Source organism: Nannospalax galili, unplaced genomic scaffold, assembly GCF_000622305.1.
Source record: "Nannospalax galili isolate Female #2095 unplaced genomic scaffold, S.galili_v1.0 scaffold737, whole genome shotgun sequence".
In the NCBI taxonomy this organism is placed as follows: domain Eukaryota; kingdom Metazoa; phylum Chordata; class Mammalia; order Rodentia; family Spalacidae; genus Nannospalax; species Nannospalax galili.
This window is the reverse complement of record NW_008341172.1, coordinates 2,899,935-2,922,801: the sequence shown is the minus strand read 5'-3', so window position 1 is coordinate 2,922,801 and position 22,867 is coordinate 2,899,935. Positions and strand designations below refer to the sequence as shown.

The following is a 22,867-nucleotide window of genomic DNA, read 5'->3' as shown; positions in this document are numbered from 1 at the left end:
AGGGAGGGAGGGAGGGCTTGGAAGGTCTTACATACACTTAATGTCCAGTACTGGTAGGCTGCATGTGAGTATTCAGGCTTAGCGGGAAGAGATTGCATTTGGTATCACTGTGTGCCATTTGTGTGTGATGGGTGGTCTGTGGTCACAGGTACAAAAAAGTTACATCATCCACTTTATTCAAGTTGTCTTACTCCTCAAAGGGAGAAGCTAGCCCCAGATATGTCTGTAATGACATGGGCTTTATTTTCAACATCAATATGTTCTATTTCTGTTAGATGAATCGGACATAAGAATGAGTTTATGGCCACCTTTTAGGATTCATAGAATCCCCCAGTGCTGCAGCTTAAAGCACTGAGTCTTATATTGACTGTTGTCTCTTCCAGCCTGGTGATTTCAGTCCTTACTGGCACTGCACAAACCATCCAGCTGCTGGTTAAGTCCGGGACCTTTGGAAACAAGCCACTGTTTGCTCTGGAATGGTTCTCTGAGCGTTGTTTCCAGCAAACCTTTGTTGGTTCTCACTTCTCTAAGAAAGTTTCTTTGATGTAATCCAAAAATCAGTGGTATCTACTGTGTTCAGGTCTTTCAGTGCCTTTCGTGTGTCAAAGCAAATTTGTTTGAAGTCAACCCCAGACTTAAATAGATATGACTCATATAGAAATAATTACTGTAGGGATCGAAAACTGTCTAGTAATCGCTCTTTCTCAAATCCAGCTGTCTCTTGAGTTCCTTGTATGGGGTTAGCCAAGTGTGGAGGAGATCAGCTCCATCTGCCTGCTGCCAGCAGCTCATTTGTAAATGGAGCGCTAGGATGGCTCCAGCGTGGGGCAGAGGGCTGGAGCCCTGCAGTGTCAGGAGGATTAGTGTATTATGAATGAAGGAGCTGCATTTCCCCGGCTTTCTAGAGCCACCTTGTCCCACATCTTCAGACATCTCTCTGGTACTCCTACTCACTGACCCTACCTTATAGCAGGGACTAAAGAGGAGATACAAAGAGAGGTAAGAAGGGGCCTCACATTGAGATACAGGCACGTAAATCCTCTCAGTGGTTTGGAGTTGCAAAAGTGTACCAGGTGTAAGTGTTCCCCGGGGCCGGCAGGAGGAAATGGCAGCCTACTAGATCTCACCAAGGAGTGACAATTTGTTGTGGTCATAATGGATAGTAAGAGTTTGCCAGGTACTAAAGGTGAGGGCAGCTGGAGGTGAGGTGTGATTCTTGGCAAAGAACAGCATTGTGCAACGGTCACAGGACCTGCAAAGGCAAGGTGTTTCCCTGTGAAAGCCTCAACAGAACACATCTCAAGAATGGCCAGGCTGGAAAAGCAAGCCCAGAGAAGATCAGTGGTTTGTCAAGCTTAAAAGTCCTGTGGGAGTTAGAGACTCACCCAAGGTTTATGCACCAAATCAGGTGTCACAATCGGATTGTTTTTCCAGTAGTACTGGTGCAGAAACAGAATGGAGGGAGGGAGATGGAAGTCCTGGAGACCCTTGGAAGCTCTTGCCACAATGCTAGTTAGAAATGTCAAGGGTTTGAACTGGGACACTGAGGCATGAAATTTCTTTTCTAGAAGCAGATCAGATGGGATCTAGGATTCTTCCACAAAGTGACACAGAAATGTTGAAAATGAAAGAACAGAGAAAGAGTCTCACCAAGTAGACAAGCATGTGATAGATTTAAAAGCAAAAGAGTCATCTGAAGGTAAAGAGCTCAGCTACATGAATGAAGAAAGGAGCGATCTATCATAAAGTTAAAAAAGCTGTTAACTTGTAGGCATCCCATAAAGCAGCTTCAAAATATAAAAAGTTATTTCTCAGAGTGAAAAGGAATTATCTAGTACATCGAGGTGGGGGTGAGGCAAGGGGGTGTCAGGACGGCTAAACTTACAGCTTGATGGGCACACGCCTGGGCCACTGGTGGATGTGAATACCCCAGAGTCCCTGGTGAGATGCCCCTGCCATGTTCCTAAGTTGCTAGAAATGCAGGTCCATCCAGAGCTCGCGGGAGATCTAGACTAGACATAAATACTTGAGCATCTTCTGTGTAAAACATCTAGCCACACAGTTGGGTTTGAATAAAACCATACAAGAAAATATCAAGATGGGGTGACCAGCCATATGGAATCAAGACCCCATCTTGCTCTTACATGGTGTTTGTTATGGTGCTCAAGTCGTGTCAGCAGAGGATGTCATCAGTCACCACATTTACATTATGAGGTAGATTTATGTTTGTCATTCCTGTTAATCTCTTGTACATTCTAGTTCATCTCCACTCTTCTGAATACAGTCTTTGGAGTTCCCTGCAGGGGCACCACAAGGTACCCTGACCCTGTCTGGGGTATAGGGTTTACATTTTGTTTCACCCCAGACTGAGAAACCAAGTTCCTTGGTCACTGACCCTAGCCTTAGGAAATCTTAATGCGTATGACCGTTTTAGATGAGATGGGCGTGTGATGTGTATTAATGAGTTTAAAAGGGAAGACTGGCTCCGTTTGGAGAAACCAACCAGAAAGTATCTTTAGAGGGAAAGTATATCCCTGGTTGGACAGTACAGTGTGTGGCTGGCAGACAGCAGGCAATTCGAACAAGCAAGGACAATGTCTATCCCAAGGGGGCTCCATAGGTTACATGCTGTTTGGGAGCAGACCTCAAAGTCTGCAGTCAGAAATTTGAATGGCAAGTTGAAAATGTTCAGTGGTAAAATGCTAAATCAGGACTCAAGGTTGCTATGAGCACTATTATTGTTTTTAACCATAGGAAAAACGATGATTTAAATGGAGCCTGGTTTGCTAAAGATTGGTTTAAGCAAATCTGCTGTTTTCGGGTATTCTTAATAATTCATTGCTGGGTAGGTGGCACAGGTGGACCAGTGTCTTCCCACACCTGCAAGGGAAATGATGCAACCTTTTTAAAAATTCTGAGCGTGAAGCAATAGTGCCAAGCCCCGTCACTTCAGTGTAGTCTGGACAAACAAGCTGCAATCAGACTGCTTTTGAAATGTGTTCCCCTCCCTGCAGTCCAGCTCCCTGGAGATGTGTTCATGTGTGTTGGGGAGGATGGCATGCACTGCTAGATATGAAGTGAGACATTATTTGTCTCCTTTCAGTTGTCACCACAACCAGGGCAGATGTCAAGTTTCAGCCTTGATCACAAAGCAGGGGTATCATTGGCCACTTCTTGACCTCTTTGATGGGAAAGCAAGCAATGTAGGGTGAAAGTTCCAGGGAGCAAAACTGTATGTGGCTCACAGTGCTGGGCTCACAGTGCCCCACACCTACCTTAGAACCTCTTTTTCTTTTTTTCTCTCCCTTCTTTCCTTCCCTCCCTCCCTCTCTCCCTCCCTTCCTTCTTTTCATGTTTTATCCTACTGAGGATTGAAACCCAAGGCCTCCTGCAAGCTAGGCAAGCACTTTACCACTAAATTAAATCTTTAAACCCTTTTCACTTTTTATTTTGATACAGGGTTTCACTAAGTAGCTCAGGTTGACCTTGAACTCACTAGCCCAGTCAGACCTTGGACCCAGGATTGTGCCTTAGCCTCCTGAGTAACCAGGATGCCAGGACTGCACCACCAGGCCCTGTTTGGAGCTTCTTTCTCTTGGCCCATATTTTCTCCTAGATAAAAGGAAATGAGCCACAAAGCCCTTGGCTCCTTTGACAGAAACCACAGCCACTGCTGGAACAAACGGAAAATAGGTGAGACCTAACTGGCTTCCCTGTCACTTGGTAATCTGTGATGAGGTACTTGGATAGACAGAGCCCAGCCCAGACCTTGAGACTCCCACTCTTGGGAACTTTCTAGTTCATAGGTTACTCCTGGCCATATACTGACCTAGGCAGGAGGCAGAGCCCAGCAATGGTGGGGCAAGTACAACTTGAATCTCTTAAGGTTTGAGTACCCTGTTTAAGAAAGCGATTCCCTGGCCCCAGGAGAAGGAAGTTTCTCTCTGCCCTCAGGAAAAATGTCTCATAGCTGGCCCTGTAGGAGTAGTATTCCCAAGTTTTTGTTCCGTTTCGCTGTTCCCATACACTGAGGTTCCCTGCCTTTTCTGGTAAAAACCCCTCCTACTGCTTCTGCATGTGCCATAACGTCACAACCGAGTGGCTCTGACTGGTCACTCTGAAGCCCTGCTGGACCCAGTGAGGGCCTGGGAGATCCTTGGTGGCCACAGCACTCCCTGTCCTGGTGCTTCCCCCTCCCCAGACCCCCACCCTATGAGCGTTACCCAGGGTGGTCTGGGGCTTCCTTCTGTGTTCTAATGCCAGAGGATACAGCTGTCAAAATAAAAATAGCTCATGAGATTACGCACAGTGGGTATGGGGGAGGGGTGTGGTAAAGCACTGCCCCTTCAAAGCAAGGTCCTGGGACTCTGGTGCCTAAGCAGAGGGAGGAGCATGCCCTTCCAGCTGCACCTGCCATGTGTGAACCTTGGGCGGTGTCATGGCAGCATTCACTTGTGACCATATGGCAGAAGAATACTGCTCCTGGTGGGGAGAAGAAAGGGCAGATTGTCGCCCCAACCTCACCTCTGCCTTTCTGGCCAGCCCCTGGGTTCTTTCTGTCCTGAAAGCTCCTTGCCCTTTTCCTGGGCTCAAATTCTGACCTTTGCTTTATTTGGCCTCTGACCTTGGGAGCCTAAACCCCACCTTCAGAGGACTGGCCATTCCTTAAGGGTGACCCCGCCCAGCTCTGAGTCAGGGGTTACCTCATTCCCAACTATTCCTAGGGTGAGACCCAGCCAAGGGACACAGAACTAGGCTAAGGTACAGTGGGTGCCGTTTAATAGGTGCTCTGGCAGTGCTGCAGTTATGTCTGAGCCTAAGACAAGAGGTCGTGATGTATCCAGTAGTTCAGGCTGCGACTGAGCATCATCCCATCATAGTTGGGGAACCCAAGAACTCAGTGGCTTAGGCATCTGTAGTAGAGGTACTGATAATGTTCCAAACTGTGCCATATGCCCCGGAACACATGAGTTTAAGGGGCAGCCTTAAGCCAGGTGTGGTGGTGCACGCCTTTAATCCCAGCACTTGGAAGGCAGAGGCAGGTGGATCTCTGTGAGTTTGAGACCAGCCTGGTCTACATAGTGAGTTCCAGGCCAGGTGGGGCTACAGGGAGACCCTGTCTCAAAAAAAAGATCAAAAAACGAGAGGACAGCCTTGATCTGCTGAGAAAGGTTTGGCAGGTACTCTGATGGAGGGCCAGCTGATGCTCACTCATTGCTCATCTGTGGGATGCCACTGGCTGAGAGCTGATCAAATGGGTAGCACGGCCATCAAGGGAGACTGACTTGCCACAGATCTGTTGTCAGCTATTATTACTGGACATCTACTATGTACTGGCATTGTACTTAGAGCCTTACACATATTGTATCTCATTTCCTAGTTTTATAAAGTTCTCTAGTCAAGATGAGTCTCCATCCTCCTCTTCAGCACAGTAAGGAAGAAAAAGGAGTATAGCTGTTAAGAAGGGTGCAGTTCTGAAGCAGCAGTGTACTGTGTGGAAAGGGGCTGGAGAGGTGGCTCAGCGGTTAGGAACACTGGTTGTTCTTACAGAAGACGCGGGTTCAAATCCCAGCACCCACATGGCAGCTAACAACTGTCTGTAACTCCAGTCCCAGGGGATCTGACAGCCTCTTCTGACCTCCACGAGCACTGCACGACACGGGTGCATTTACCTACATGCAGGCAATACACGCATACACATAAAATAAAAGTAATAAATAATTTTTTTTTAATTGGGGAAGAAAGTGAGCCAGGCAAAATGAGCTTCTCGTCACTGGAATGGATTATGAAATGGAGTTGCCTAGACCAGGGCTCAGGAAGCTTTTGCTTGTCAAGGTCCAGAGAGTAAGGACTTGGGGTTTGGCGGTTCTGTTAAAGCTCTTTCACCACAGATGGAATACAGGACCACAGACTGTATGTAAAGAACAAACTGGACTATGCCAGGCAAACACAGGGCTCAGTTTACCCACAAGGAGGAGCCTCTGTGAAGAAATGGGCGGGCATGGCATGCTTCCGGAGGCCAACTGGCTTGAAGCTGGAGCCATGTTATTCCAGTTTAATGCAGTCTGAAAATACCTAAACATCTTTGACTTATAATCACCCCTTTTGATTTTCCATTTGTTTGTTTGTTTGTTTTTTGAGACAGGGTCTCCTTGTAGCCCTAGATGGCCTGGAACTCACTATGTAGACCAGGCAGGCCTCAATCTCACAAAGATCTGCCTGCCTCTGCCTCCCAAGTGTTGGGATTAAAGGCTTGTGCCACCATGGCCAGCACAATTCTCTGTTCTTAATGAGCTTGGTTACCCCATGTCCTGCTGAGACCATTGGCAGCAGGCAGTAAAGGTTGAGACTTGAGTTTTCCAAAACAAAGGCGCCAGCCTGCCTGCATGGGACCATGACTCTGGAGCCAGCCCCAGATGTTTTGGCCAGCCAGACACTATGCTTTCAAGACACAGCCTATAGGTTTAAAATTCTAAAACCGCCTCCAAGATCCTTCACTTGAAGGCATTTTCTGTGCATCTTCAAGGAGCAGGAGTAAGAGGTCGATAAAAAGGCGACCACCGTAGGAATCTGGGAGCACTCCACCGTAGGAATCCGGGAGCACACCACCGAAGCCTGGGGTGCTGGGCTGAGTGCCTGCAGTCTGGGGTCTTGGGCACTCAGAACAGGGTGCTGGAGTCTCTGTAGGCTGAGTTAGAGAGGGAGGTTGTGCAGAGAGGCTGCTGGACCATGTTGGGAAGGTCCTGCTGAGGAAAGACCATTGGGAGGAGCCCCCACAGAGAGGGTATTACAGAGATTGTAAACCACAGAGCTCAGGGAAGGGGTGCAGGGAAGGACAGGACATGCGGAGATTCACAGGCAGCCCAGTGGCCCTGAGCTGGTCATCTGAGGGTAGAGAGAGGAGGCTGAGATAGGAAAGGGACTGTGGACTGGCCAAAGGACTGATTGGATATTAGCTCCTCATTTCTCAGATGAGGAAGTGGTGCTGAGTATTTCTTAGCCACAGAGGGACAGGTAAAAATTTATCTTTTACAGAGATAATGTTTCCCTTAATTTTATCTATGGCACATTCCTCAAGTGCCGAATCTGGTTTCTCCACCGGTTTGAAGCAGTGCTTTCAGTCACAATTGTTTTTTGATGTGGTTGGATGGCACTAACCTTCATGAAGGCACTCTGCAGAATGCCTGGGTTTGGAGCAGGTGCCGAAACCATCCCTAGTTTTCATGAGTCATAGCTGTGTACATCAGCCAGCCCTCACACTGAACCAAGCCCAGGGGAGGTGGGAAGGTAGAGCCACCCAGATCTCCCTTATTACCTTCCTATAAACCCACCCTGTGTGGACCAGAGGAAACCCCATTTGCTGACAAGGCCTGCTTTAGCCTTTCCTTGAAATACCTTGAGCAAAAAGACACATCAGAGTGCTGTTCCTCTGACGAGGCAAATGCCTGTCGTTTTTTTACTAACCTGAAAGCAGGTGCAGAGGCTTCTCATTTGCATCTTAGCTCACAAAATCAAACCCCAGGCTAAATCTTATCTCTCCACTCTGACCTTCCCACTCCCCTCCCCACCCCACCAGGACCACAGTGTTCTTGGAAGTTGTTATTTGTAGTATATTGCCTAAATTTAGCACACAGGAAGAATCAGTGGCAAATGGGTGCTTTCAGAAAATAGCTGTTCAGTTTAGAATCTAGACTTCAAGCATGCGTCATGTAGCACCTCTACAGGGCCGTGTTTATCTATAGTGATACTTTTCTACAGTACTTCCCTTGACATTTTTGCTAGGCCAGCAATTAAGAGAAGAGAGAAGTAACCAAGAATCTAGACCTTACCTACTTTTTATTTTCTATACTGACTTTCAGGCCTTAGTCAAATTGCACACTTATGTTTTTCTAGGTGCACTCTTCCTTGGGATGTAGTTTTGATGCATTCTTTTTCCCTTTAGCACAACGTTTTTACAAGGGTTATTAGCTCTGTGTAAATTCTTAAAGAAAGACATTAATTAGTATGCATGTGGCCAGGTTAGGCTTCCATACACACAGAAGAGGTACCAGTCTTCCATGGCCTGTCTGGAATGGAGACACCCTACAAAGAGAAACAAGACTGAAGTGGTCTAACCTGGAGTGTGTATCTCAAGGTAGTTTCAAGCCAAGAGTTGCCATCTCTTGAGTCTGTGACCGCCAACAATCCACACTACCTCTTTCCGGGTTTACTTACTTTTAGGTTTAGAGAAAGTGTGCATGTATTCAGGCACACAGAGACAAAGAAGAGACAGGTAGTTTTCAGGAGCAATGAGGAGAGAAGAGTAGGGAGTCCATAGTCAATGGGTCTGGAGTTCAGGTCTAGGAAGAAGACAAAGCTCTGGAGATGGGTGGTGGATGTACTTAAAACCATAGGACTGTATTCTTGGAAAAGACCAAGATGGTACCTGGGTACAGTGGCTACACCTATAGTCACAGGTACTTGGAAGGCTGAGGCAGGAGGATCTCCTAAGCCCACAGGTTTAAAACCAGTCTGAGCAGCATAGAGAGGCTATTTCATAAAACAAAAACAAAACAAGCCTTATGGTACAGGCCTGTAACTCCAGGTTCTCAGGAGGCTGAGGCAGGAGGATCACAAATTCAAGGCCAACCCTGGCAACTTAGTAGGACCCTGTCTCATAATATAAAACGAAGAAGTAGGAATAATGATTCAGTACTGAGCATCTGCCTAACGTGCAAGGCCCTGCATTCAGTCCCCAGTTCTGAAAAAAAAAAAAACTAGTAAACTGATTTAAGATAGCAAGTTTATGTTTTATGTATATGTATATATATATATATACATATACACATATATTTGTTTTATCATAATAAAAAAGTGCGATGCTTTTACCAGTGGTCAGGATAGGTGTTGGGTGTTTTCCAAATTCTTGCTCTGTAATCCAAAGAATTCAGAGTAAGGGCCCGCACAGATTTGCAAATGTAGCAAGGAAGCTATTCAAAGCAACACAGTAGAAAAGATGGGAATGCATTTTAGGAGAAGAGCAGATCACATGAGTGAGGATGCTCGGGGCCCTGTTTGTTATTCGGGCTTCCTTTTGGGGGGATTCGAGAGAAGGAGTTTGGTTACTAAGGATTATAGTTTAGGTTGTTCTCTACTTTGACTGATAGATTCGTCCATATAATTTTTCTGCTGTGTATGTCCCTTCCCATAATCTCTCTGATTTGAATTATATGCATGCTCAATTATATATAGGCATAAAATGGTTAGTAAGGGAGTCCTTCTAAAAGTTCGCTTGAGAATACAGTTTGGCTCTACTGTGCATGCACCCCAAACTAGTTCAGGCTGGATCAGCATTTCTTTTCTTACTGGATACACTGGGAGTGTATTTGAATAGAAACTGTCTAAATTTGATTGTTGTTTGGGGAGGAGAAACAGGATTATTCAGAGAGGGGTGTATGTGTGCATAATACATGCAGATAGAGGAGGTAGGCTGCCAAGTACATTACTAGAAGAGGGGAAGTGGACATAACGAAAACCAAACAGGATCCCAGGTCACTACACTCCTGTGGTTACTTATTCAGTGCTATGGACTCTGTCACCAATGCAAAAGCTTTTGCTGTGTGATTTGGGAGGATTTTGTTTTTGTTTTGAGACAGAGTCTCATGTGGTTCAGGCTGGCCTTAGAGCCTAAAATGGCTTTGAACTCCTTCCTGATGCTCCTGCCTTTACCTCCCAGATGCTGGAATCACAAACATGTACCAGGATGCCCCACTGGCTGTATGACTTTTGTGACAATGCATGAAGCAGTAGTCTGGCTTATGATAAAGTGAGGCCAAGCCAAACTTAAATTTTGTTTTTAATTTTCTTTTCTTTCTAAGGGTGAGGGATCGGTAGTTTGGGATGGTCACTGGCATGTTGCATTCCTGTGTCATAGGTGTTCACTGATAAGTGGGAATTAAGACTTGTAGGTTGGGAACTGCAAAGACCAGCTTTGCAGGCTACCCTGATATCTGAATGGGCTTCTTTATCAAAAAAGGATGCCATCTTTGTAGTAATTAGCCCCTCAATTCACCCATGCTGTCTCTGGTACTAGATTCTAATAGTGGCATCTTCATTACCAGCTAAAATATCTTTTCCATTGGGTGAATTTCTGGCCCCTTCCAGAACTTAGTCCTATTTGTTTTCTGAGTACAGGTCTGCAAGGATACAGTTATATTCTTTAATAGGTGCATAGTAATTTTAGATATTTGTGGGATAAGGGATGATATTTTGCCTCATGTATATAAAGTGTGATGATCAAATCAGGGCAAATGACATCACCTCAGTCCTCCCTACTGGCTGTTTTGAAACATCCAATTAGCTGTTGCCAACTCTGGTTACCTGCCTGTGTTCTGGAACGCTTGACATTTTCCCTGTTATCCCCTATACTGTTTGCTGTCCTTTCCTTCCCAGACTTTGATGTCCACTATGCTACTTTCTGAAAACATCCCTAGCTCTTGTGGTTAAGCATGGTCCTATGTACTTGTCTCTGTGTCTCTGACCACTTCATTCAACATGTCTCCCAGGTCTGTTTACATTGTTGTTGTTTTTTTTTTTTTGGTCTTATTGAGACAGGGTCTCCCTGTAATCTCAGCTGGCCTGGAACTCACTATGTAGACTATGTAGACCAGGTTGGCCTCAATCTCACAGAGATCTGCCTGCCTCTGCCTCCCAAGTCTGGGGATTAAAGGCGCACATTGCTGTAAATGGTGATGCTGTGTTCTGTTCTGTAGGTTAGCTCTCCATTAGGTTTATGTGAGCTTTACTGTTAGAAAGAATGACATCTGCAAGGCTGGATCTTTTGAAGAGTAGAGTGTCACCCAGATTCTTTACAAGATCCTTAACTGTATTTAAAAAATACTGGGTTTTAGAAATCACATTTGACAGAAGTAAGAGTTTGATTCTTTCTCGGTCTTAATGATCAAAAGCTTGGTCCTGCCTTTGGAGTATGTGCTTGTGTATCGTTCTAAGTGTAATTTTTTAGTTTCAGTCCAAAGAAAGGAAAAAACTAACTTTTAGTGGTCATTATAGTTGTTGAAACAGAAAACTGAAAAATTGTCGAACTTTTGAGAATTTGGGCCCCGACAGCTCACACTTATTCAGATCAAGCCTCTGAGATGCTTTCTGAACTTTCTTCTTGCCCCAGTTGTATCTGTTGACGTCATTTCTTTCTGAACTTTCTTCTTGCCCTGGTGATGTCTGTTGATGTAATTTCAAAACCTAAACACAAGAACTTCACCAGGAAGCTTCTCAGGCAGATCTCTGTTAGCTCTTCTGCTTCTGTCCTATGTTTTCTGATTTTTGTACCATGTGGCACTTGGTGTGGTGACTATCCAGCATGTGCACTCGCTCGGTGCAGTGAACTGCAGTGTTCCCTGAAATCCTCCCTCTCCCAGCGCCCACCACATCAGTGTCACTGCAGTGCTTGGGATGTGTCACATCCGTGTCACAGTGCAAAAAACCAAGCTCCTCTTTCTTCATTCCCCATAGGCACTGTGAGGGCGTCAACATGCAGGCAGAACCTTTTCCAGTAACTGACCTTGTTTGTGTATTTCAGTGAAACATGAAACAAACAGCTCTGGAGACTGAAAAGTCACAACTTGACATTTAATAGCTCCATAAATGTTGTCTTCCCAGTCATTCAGTTTTGAAACACCATAGAAAGTGCTGATTTTTTCTTAATTTTGTAAGAATTTTATTTTGAGGGCGAAGGAAGTCAATTTCATTTTTATGTTTTTCAAAATATCAGTGCTACTGTGAGACAGTAAATATTATATAGAAAATGCTATACTACTGGAAATTTTGTTGTTTTATTACTTATGGATTTTTTTCAGATGGTTCTAGAATTTTTGCAAATTCTTTTCTTAACTTCCATGTTTGCTGTTCTTTCCATAGTATAGCTAAATATATCCTGCCACTCATCTCTGTCTTTGCAAAGCTCACCAGAGAGCAGCCCTTTATAAAGTTCTTATAGAGGAAATGTCTATTCCATTCGTTAGTGCTAGGGTGATTTTAAGTCAGACCAGCTTTCTGGTGGCCCCGGGGTCTGTGTGCTGCTTTCTGAATTAGTAACTAACTGTTAGAACCTGTGCACATGTGCAGCATCTGACGCCTTTTTTAGATAGCTCTAGTTCTGCCTTCTGTGGCCTCAAAAAGATCTGTGCTTTGTTAATGACTAAGTCAAGATAAATAGATGCTCTTGGGGACGAGCCACTGAGCCTGTTGGGCAGTTTTGACTCCTTCCATGGCTGAATTTGCATACATCTTATTGTAGATCATGGTGAAGTGGTTTGTGTCCTGTTCAAGTGTCACTGGAGCATGTGTAGACAGCACGCCCTTTGCATGGCTTAAAACCCAGCTTTCTTCCTTCCTGTTGGGCACCTACCTGCATTGCTCCCCGTGCTGCACTAATGCTGTGGTCTGTATGGGAGCTGGTTTTCACCAGTTCTCAGCACTCAGACTTTGAGTGAAGGCCTACTGCAAGCCGGGCATCATCCAGGAAGTTAATCGCTGTTGTGATTCAGTCTGATGATACATCTTCTTGTTTTTTTCTCTGTCTTGCTTTAATAACACGGGGTACCCAAACTTGCAGTTGAGAGCCACATGCTCATCTTTAGAAGTTGCACAGATTAGGCTGGCTGGGCGTGGTGGCGCATGTCTTTAATCCCAGCACCTTGCGGGGCAAAGGCAGGTGGATCTCTGTGAGTTGGAGGCCAACATGGTCTACATAGGGAGTCCCAGGCTAGTCAAGGCTACATAGTGAGACCCTGTCTCCAAAAAGAGTTTGCACAGATAGGAAGCCAAAGCCTCCAGTTGTCCACCTGAGCTATGAGGGAGAGAGGCCTGCCCTGGCAGTGTGCTGCATCCTTATCCTGTGGCTCACATGGAAGATCCCTCCCACTTCCCACTCACAGTGCCATGAGCTTTCAAGCCTCTCGTTGGGCGAAGTGCTATCTGACCTAACCTCTGTCCCTTCTCTTCATTTTCTCCATTTTTTGTTTATCCTCCCAGTACACAGGCTAGGCTGAGTTTAGATTCTATTAGAATAAAGTGGCTCTCCATCACTATGTGGGAGAGATAGGCATTTCTGTCCTATCCTAAAGGGGACCACTTAATCCCCTTGTGCTGATTGGAGTTGCATACTTGGAGTTGCATATCTGAGAATCCTCTGTCCCTCTGGAAGTATGGCCTGATGTGAGGGTGGAGGAAGTGTGTGGGAGGAGGATTTCACAAGCTCCTGGGCCTGGGCAACTGCCAGCTTTCACTGAAGAGTCAAGGAAAAGAGTGAGTCACTCCCATGGCAGCATAGGAAGCAATCCACGTATGTGTTAGAGGACAGGCTTGTTCAGCCTAGTGGAGGAAAGGAGGAGGATGACCTGTTTGTTTGGGGCAGTAGTATTTCCTTTTCCAGCATCTTGCTCTTTAAATCACTCCTTGAGCATTGGAAGAGCTTTAGAAATTTGAAATAACTGGTCAGTGTTCCCAGCACAGCACAACTCCTGGAGTCCAGGAAACCCGAAGACAGAGACAGAAAGTACAGGAGTCCATTTGCTCTCTGGTGAAATGTTCCCATTTGGATCTAAAACTCATCTTCTCCAAGACCCCAAGGAGCCTTTACTGAAAGATGCTGAAACTGACTATATGATTTGGAATGATTTGATTGTTATCAAATTATTATTAAATAATTTTATTTTTTATTTACTTTTTGAGAATTTTATACATGAGTACTGTGCTTACATCATTTCTACCCACCTCTCTCCCACCTCCAAATCTTCCAATAGTATTATTGTTACACACACACACACACACACACACACACACGTATGCACAGATGCGGTATATAACCTGTGGCACCCTCTTAGTGTTGCTCTTATGTACATGTGTTTAGGTCTGACCAGTTGGGATTAGATAACCCATCGGGGAGCTCATTCCCAGAGAAGAAGGGTTCTCCCTGTCTCTGCAGCCACTGATTGCCTGTAGCCCTTCATTTGGAGGGAGGCTTGTGAAACCTCTGCTCTCAGGGTTGGCATGCCTGCTGGTGTTATGCAGGTGTTTAGGCAAACTTGCTGTTGAGATTTCGTGGCTGCAGGCTTCCCTGTCATGTCTATCTAGCAGCATGTATCCCGATCTTCTGGCTCTTACAATCTTTCCGCCCCTCTTCCGTGATGTTCCTCATCCTTAGATGTAGGGATTATATTGTGGATGTACCAGTGGGGTTGGGCTCTCCACAGTCACTTATTCTCTACATTTTGACCTGTGCAGATCTCTAGGATAGTCTCTGACTGCTGCAAAAAGAAGCTGCTTTGATGAGGCGTAAGAGCTGCTTATCTGTGGGTATAAGGATCTGTATTTAGAATACAGTTAGAAATTATATTGGTTTAGGAAAATGACAGTAGTAGGTTCTCCTGTAGAGTCTGTAAAACTCTAGCCATGGTAGTTGGCTAGGTTTATAGTACCAGGCATGAATTCCCTCTGATTGAGTGGGCCTTAAGTCCAATTAGACAGTTATTAGTTATCCCCATGATAATAGTTCACCTTTGGGGCTATCTTGTTGGGCCACTTATTGTTGTGGTTTGTAGGCTTTACAGCTGGGTAGGACTATTGTTTGCTTCTCTGCCCTGCAGCGTATATAACACCTTCCCATACTATGAGAGCTAGTCCTCAGGGAGGAGGCTTCCAGGTCAGTTTCAGTTTGATTCCTCCAGGTCCTATATCCAGAATGTATAGTGTCTTGAGCACGGGTCTAACATTCAGTTTCTAGGAGGCAGCCAAGGGCCAGGGCAGTGGCAATAGCCTATGCTATTTTGAGAGTCTCTTGGACCCCCACCAACAATTTGAAGGGCAACTTCCCATCCTTGGTACTGGAGATTTTGCTAGATAATCTGTGGCTCTTGGGGGGAACGTTATCACCCTGTGTGGCGTAACTCCATTAAAAAAAAGTTAGTGGGGCTGAACAGATGGCTCAGTGGCTAAGAGCACTGGCTGCTCTTGTAGAGGACCCGGTTTCCATTCACAGCACCCACACGATGGCTAACAACCATCCATAACTCCAGTTCCAGGGGATCTGATGCCCTCTTCTGACCTCCTCAGACATTGTATGACATGGGTGCACTTACACACATGCAGGCAATATACTCATACACATAAAAAAATAAAAATATTTTGAAAAATTGATAAGGGACTGGAGAGTTGACTCAGCAGTTAAGAACACTGGCTGCTCTTACAGAGGACCTGGGTTTGCTTCCCAGCACCCACATGGCAGCTAACAACTATCTGTAACTCCAGTTCCAGGGGAATCCAATGCCCTTTTCCAACCTCCTTGAGCATTGCACTACATTGGTGCACTTACACACATTCAGGCAATACACTCATAAAATAAAAATAAAATTTTTAAAAGTTGGTAAAAATACACAGTAATTGTGAGGGGAAAATTAGTTTTTGTTTTTATCCTAATTATGGCAGGTGGGAAGGAAAGGAATTGTAGCACTTAGGTATTTAGTTGCAGACAACAGATCCTAATCTGAGTCAGTTTCACCAGGAAGGGTTGGATTAGACAGTTGAAAAACAGAGTTGAAAGCTAATGTTTTGCTCAGAAGAACTAGAGAAACAGGCTCCCTGCTGAAATTCCAGGACAAACTGGTCCATTTGGCCAACACCTGCACCAGCAAAGTGTGAGCTGCCACCCCCCCCCCATCGGCCTTGTCCCTCGTACTAGTTCTGAATCTGCCTTCTGTAAGCTTACCAGAACAACAAAGACTGGTCCTGAGCCTGCGCCCCAAGCAACAGGATGGGTAGGGAAAAGGTTTGGAGTTCTGTGCTAAAAAGTAGGACTTGCACTGTGAGGAGCTGCCGGAGTATGGATCTGGAAGATACCCCCAGGCAAATGTGGCACGAAAATTCCAGGTCATAGCAGTTAACAATAAAAGCTGAATGAAAAGTTACAAAAAGATTTCAAGTCCTTCTGCTGGTTTCTGGTGTTTCTCCCCTTATCATCTAAGACCTACTGACAACAGTCTGTGACACATGGCAATTTTAGGAGGAGGTTTTAAAAATGTTTTATCTAACCCCTTACAAAACCACATTCTATTGTCAAGGGTATTGAGATTCGTATCTTCTGTTTTTCTTTGACATTGAAGACCCTTAGAAGTTATAATGTCAATCTTTTCCAATAGAGAAATAAATAAACCAAACTTTCTTTTCTAAATCTCTCATTTAGCATGATTTTTGAATCATAGCCTCACATAATTTTTTTAAAGATTTTTAAACAGGACTAGGTGAAAGGATTTTTTTCCCCTCAAATTAGACCATGATTTTTTTTACGGGTGGGGGAGTTGAGACACGATCTCACTGTGTAGCCCTGAGTGGCCTGAATTTCAGTATGTAGACCATGCTGGCCTTGAACTCAGAGATCCACCTGCCTATGCCCCCTGAGTGTTGGGATTAAAGGTATGCACCATCGCACCAAACCTTAGTCCATGCTTTTTCAATAAATATATTAGTTTGTAATATAAGCTTTTACTATTCTGCAAAGCAAGTAGAATTGGTATGATTGTAATGCTTGTGACACTAAAATTGACATGAAGTGCTGTCACTGACACCATAGTTTCCAGCCACGTTTTAAGGTATTGGCTAGCAGTCCTTCTCTGGGGGTGTTCAGAATCCCGAAGGAAACAGAGAGACTATGAAATGAGTGAACATGCGTCTGAGATGACAGTTGTGAAACTTGACACTGAAGTGTTCAACTCTTACTTTTTGATCCCTTGAATTTTTCTAAATCTATTATGTAAGACACTTGCACACCAAAGCTTGAACACGGACATGCGTGGTCATAGAGAAGAACGGGGAACCTGAATTAGAGTTTTCCTCAGTTCCTTGTCAACGAAAGATGAAAAAAAAAACAAACACTTCTGCTTTTTACTTTTTAAAGTTTTGACCTGAGTTAATAGTTCCTTTTAATACTTTTCTCCGCTGTGTATCATCTTTTGAAGTTTTATTTGTGTATTTATTTTATCATTCTGCAGGGAGTTAAATACCTGTGCATTCCAGCGACAGACTCCCCATCTCAAAACCTGTAAGTTGTTTTTTTTTCTATATTATTTGGAAATGTCAAAAACAAATACAGCATGTATTCCAGCAGTGCCTGGGTCAACTGAAAAACAATCACAGGACTCTGAAGTCAAATAAGTAAAAACTTGTGGGAGACTTTAGAGGACAGCTACTATCCTGAGGAAAAAGATGCCAGTCTTCCAAGATCAGAAGTGGTCAAGCCAGTGGAAACCTGTGGCTGGAGGCACCTTGTTGATTTCCAGTCCCTCCACCCAGCTCATGGGTGACTCCAAAAAAACACCTGGAGGCTTGGGAGATGGCTTAGTCAATAAAGTGTCTTTGTAGAAGCAACAGGGCTTGTGTTTAGATCCCTAGCACCCATGTAAAAGCCAGCACAAGTGCATATCTGTAACCCCAGTATCCTCAGAGTCCACTGGCCAGCCCACCTGAAGGCTTGGGAAGATGGCTCAGTCAATAAAGCACTTGCAGGTTTGAAGACCTGAGTTCAGGTCACCAGAACCTGTATAAAAAGCCAGCCATGGTTGATGTGCCTGTAGTTGCAGTGATGGCAAGATGGGAGGTTTTGGTGGATTCCCAGAAGTTCACAGGCCGGCTTCCCCAGCCTACGTGGTGAAATTCTAGGCCAGCGAGAGCCCCTGTCTCAAAAAAGAGGTAGAAGGTGCTTAAGAGTCGATCAGTACCCAAGGTTGTCCTCTGACCCCCATACATATGTCATGCGTGTATATAGTCACACCTCGTCATACACACACACAGACACACACGTTCTCACATTCACACACACACTCACACATGTACACACACATAAACTCACATACACATGAAAAAGAACCCCTGAAGCTAACCCTTCAGCACACTCAGTTTTCTTCAGAAGAAAACATTTGAAGAAGTTACTCAGTTTTGTCTAAAGCACAGCTGCCCAAAAGAAATAGGAGCCATGTAGGTCATTTTAAATTTTCATGGATCCACATTTCAAACAGCAGAAAGAAACAGGCAACATTAATTCCAATATTTTGCTCAACACAATATATCTAAAATAAGAATAAAATACATACTGAATACAAAAAGGTCCCCAAGGTATTTTAACACCCATGCCCTCACGTGTCATGGCAGCCTGGTGTGCATTTTCTGCACCAACAGCTCATCTCGTGGACCAGCTGCATTTCAAGCGTTCCACAGGCACGTTGTCTTGTATGTGTTTTCTCCCTGTGGGATAGCGCACTGCTGAAGCTTGAGTGAGCAGTGAGTGTCATCTTTCTGTTTGTCCAGGTCTAGTCCTCTGTTTTTTCAGAGCTGAATAAATTTTTGACATCATTTTAGCACTGTTGCTTTTTTTCTGAAATATATGTGTGTGCTTTATTTTGGGGATTTTTTTTTTCCTTGAAAAAGATTGATTTTCATGAGTTTTTTTTTTAATTTTTTGTGTATTTTGTACAGAACATCTCAAACAATCTTAATTATCTTTATACCCTCATTCCACTGGCACCCTCCCATAACCCCCCTCCCCACTGGAACCCATATGCTCTGCATAGAACTGGGAAAATGAACAGCAGATCTCAATCTTATCTGAAGGAATGTTGGCAACTGATTGCTATTTTTTGTTTGTTTTTAAAAACTTTTACTTTGTTGTGTATGTGGATGGTGTGTGTGCATGAATATAGGCATCTGTGTGCAACAGTCTGCACTTGGAGGTCAGGGAACACCTTTGGGGAATCAGTTTTCTCCTTCCACTGTGGATCCCATGGATTGAATTCAGATTGCTAGGCATGTAAGCAAATACCTTTATCCAATCTTGCACACTCCTGTTTTGTCATTTTAACCTGTAAAGAGGAATTCACAGTTGTAACCTGTCCCCATGGCAGCATCCCCATGAAGAGCAATGGTGCAGCCTTGGTGGGAAGGGATGGAGTGTTAGAAACCCAGTTATGGCTGTAACAAGCCTTCTTGGTCCCAAAAGGACCATAGCATGGAGAGGGGATGGTTTTCCCCAGGCCTACATTTAATCTTTGCAGACTGAGATGCTGGGAGTAGTTTCATCACTGTGCATCCCACTGAGCCTGGCCTCTGATTCTCTGATTGTCTTGGGTTGGGTATTGGGGGCTAGTACAACAGCCCTCCTGGAACTACATGTTACTACATGCCATCAGAAAAGCTCCACACTCTAATTTGTGAGTTTGGAAGTTTACAGGCTTATAGGATTCATCCTCCATTATGCTCAAGGCCGGATGCATACAGATCTTACATGCCAGTAAGACAGACCACATACTTGTTTCCTGTCTCAAATGATCAGCCTCTCTAAAAGCATTTAGATGCTAGAACATCAGCCAACCTTAAGTCTTCATTGCCAGAAAACAAATAAATCACAAGTTATGCCATAGCTTTGTAAGATCTGCCTATTAAAAAAAAAAAGTAGGCCTACAGTTCAGTGGATAGCTGGACAGCGGACAGAATTAAACAAGAAAAGTATTTGTGTGAGTAAGAAGTTAGCATAGACATTTTCTGCCTAAGCGAGGGACTGTTTCTACCTTGACTCTTGATGTTTCACAGACAGGTAAGACTAAGACTGAGGCAGGAAAAGAAAGATTTTGCTAGGAAAACAAAGTAGTACCCTAGCCTGGAAGGAGAGGAAGAAGCATTGGAGAACTTCCCTGGTTACTAGTCGTGTCAAGAAACAGAAGTGGTTGGAAGGGCATGGTCTACGGAAGGAAGTGAGCCACTGCCTTTCTCTGAAGACCACAGCAATCTTCTGCCCTTGTTTTGGTGGCTATATTTAGAATGATTGCATTGCTCTCCTTTCCAAGGAGTCTGCCATGCTGTTGAATGTGTCAGTGTCTGATTGTCAGGAATCAAGCTGGAACCCATCCTGGATATGTGATATCAGGACACACAGCCCCCTCTCTCTGAGCTGCTATAGGACTTTGGCTTTTCTAGGAGCTAAGGGCTGCCTCATCTGAAAATGTCCACCTTTAGGATTGGGGGAGGCTAAATCAACATATATATATGAACATATCACCATGAACTCTAGGCACTTTCAAAAATATGAATATATTTCTGTTGAGGTATATTAGCATGTCTTAAGAGTCATAGAAAAGATTGTTGAAATGACAAGTTTTGGTGCCCAAGAAGCCAGCTTTGATAATGAAAGATGTGTTCGTGTGGAGGACAAGGCAGAGGCTGGCACAGTTCCCTTGTGAGTGCCAGTATCTTGTCTCGTGGGTCAATCCAAATCTTCTGGCAAAGCAATCCCAAACACAGTCACCCCTGGGCTGGAGGACATGTTTCATTTGCTCTCTCCTCTCCCAGTACCAAGAAGGACCTGTGAAGTTTGTAATTGACCTTGTAGTCCTCCCCTCACATCTGGATGACCTTGTAGTCCTCCCCTCACATCTGGATGACCTTGTAGTCCTCTCCTCACATATGGATGACAGTGTGGGTAGAATACCAGGACTGTCAGGCTCAAGAAGTCCCAAGGAGCACCATACCATATTCTAGACTGATTTCAGAGAATGTTTCTATAAAGTCCTAACAGCAGTCAGACTTCCTTTTCAGATGAAAAAAGAAGTAAAGACCATGACTCATCAATAGGTGGAAAACAGGGGCACTCAACTCCTGGAAGTCGTGCCCACTGGCACTTTTGTGACTCTGGGGAAATTATTCATTTATTTAGAGATATGGTCTTGATATATAGCCCAGGCTATATGTCAGATTTCCTATATAGCCTAGGCTAGCCTCAAACATATGATCCTCCTGCCTCAGCCTTCCAACCATTGGAATTATAGGCATGAGCCATCATGCCCAGCTTAAACATATTTTTTAGTTCATTGCCACAGCAAGGTTATACATGAGGAAGGCTTTGGCCTACAAATGCTCAAAAGTCAAAAGCAAAATTCAAGGTTTTGCTCAGCATAGTCCAAGAAACTTCCAAAATAACACAGGCTGTTACCAGAGCCCTTGATTGACTCTCAGAACTTGAAGATAAGACCCTATTGCTGAAGACAGGACATATTTGAGATACAGGACTTGGAGCAATTGAGCTGAAACTGAACTGGAAACCTCCTCCCTGAAGACTAGCTAGCATAGTATCAGAGGATACTGTGTGAAGTACTAAGGGAAAAAATCAGTCAATGTTCCAAACCAGCTGTAAAACCTAATAAGCACCAAAATGACTGACACAGCAAACTCTCTCTATTGGTGCAATAGTGGCCCTGTTATCTTCGGGTAATCAACAGCTGTCTAATTGGACTTAAAACCTGATCAATGGGAAGGAACTCATGTGGCACTGTAAACAGTCAAATACACATGGCTGGAGAGGTCATAGATCCTAGAGAAAACCTATGTCTGTCACATCCCTAGACAAACATAATTTTTTTACAGTATGTTAAATATGTGTCCATATATTTACAAAGAAGTATACCTCTTACCACTCATCAAAGAAGCTTCTTTTTTGCAACAAACAGAGACTGTTACAGAGTTCTACAAGTGGTCAAATGCAGAAAATAAGTGTCTTCAAGATGCCCAGCTCCATGTGACATATCTACAATGCAGCCTGTACACCTAAGGCTCAGGGAGCCTAGCAGAACAGGGCCAGAAAAAATATTAATGCATCTGTCAACTCTCATCAGAGACGCTTCCTCATGCAACAGATGGTGATTAACCCAGAAAACCACAACTGGCCAAAGTGCAGAGAATAAGAGACTATAGAGTGCTTGTCCCTGGGTAGGGCGCATATATCAAACCTCTGCCACCCAAGGCTCAGGGACCATTGTGGATGAGAGGGCAGAAAGACTGTAAGTCAGGGGTGGTGGATGGCCACAAGGAAACAGCTTTCCAGCGACTGGGAAGTTGATCATATGAATTTACAGCAATGGCGACAGCATGCACAAGACCCATTTAAACTCAACCCAAACAAAAACCCAATATTAGATTTGGGGAAATGGGTAAGAAGCCCCAGCCTTAGCTGGTCAGCAATTGATCACTGCTAGGTGTGGGAGAGTTAGTCTTCTTTAAGTGAATGATGCTAGACAAGTTGACCAGTCCAGTTGACGAACTCACACCGAGGGACATCTGGAGACACAAACTTGACTCGGTAGGCCTCAACATACATGACAGAATGCATGAAATTTGGTGGAGGGCTATGGGGAGCAGATAGGGGAGGGGGTATAAGTATGATTAAGATGAATGAAATACACAAAAATTCAATAAAAATTTGTGCGTGTGTGTGTGTGTGTGAGAGAGAGAGAGAGAGAGAGAGAGAATAACATAGAGCTTAATTTTTTTTACCTGTTGCCAGTTTCCATTGGGAAGCAAATGCTAAGTGTCTTCATTTGTTTTCTGTTGCTATAACAGAATATCCGAGGCTAGGTAATTAATACAAAAAAACAAGTTCTGTCTCACCATTCTGGAGGCTTTAAGTCCAGCATTGGGCAGCTGCATCTGGTGAGAGACTCAAGCTACTTTATAATAAATATGGTGGAAAGACAAAGTTGTTTGTGTGAAAAGGTGAAAGAGGACCAAATTCTTGAGACAGCTAATCCGTTCATGAACGTTCCACCCCAAGGACCCAGACACTTTCTACCAGGCCCTGTCTCCCAATACTGCCACGCTGAGGACCTAAGGTCCCAACAGATGAGCTGGGGAGGGGACATTCAAACCATAGAAATGACTGCAGTTCCCTGATGTAAATCTAAAGTTGGCAGGCAGAATGTTTGACTCTTTCTGTTCTAACTCATATAGGGTTTCCTGTGTTTATTGCTTACTATTAGGAGTTCACAATGAACCTTCACTT

The 22,867-nt window shown here is 44.4% G+C and overlaps 1 protein-coding gene across 5 annotated transcripts in view; it reads left to right on the top strand.

The window, feature by feature from the left end:
* The window catches only part of Dusp22 (dual specificity phosphatase 22), a 65,453-nt gene that overhangs the window by 29,013 nt on the left and 13,573 nt on the right, over positions 1-22,867 (top strand). For 3 of the 5 annotated variants that reach the window (XM_008836679.3, XM_008836678.3, XM_008836680.3), the window contains exon 4: positions 17,040-17,089. The exons of the other annotated variants lie outside the window; for them this stretch is intronic. In XM_008836679.3, the coding sequence (XP_008834901.1) occupies positions 17,040-17,089 (50 nt within the window). The remainder of the gene's footprint in view (positions 1-17,039; positions 17,090-22,867) is intronic. 5 annotated transcript variants of the gene reach the window in all.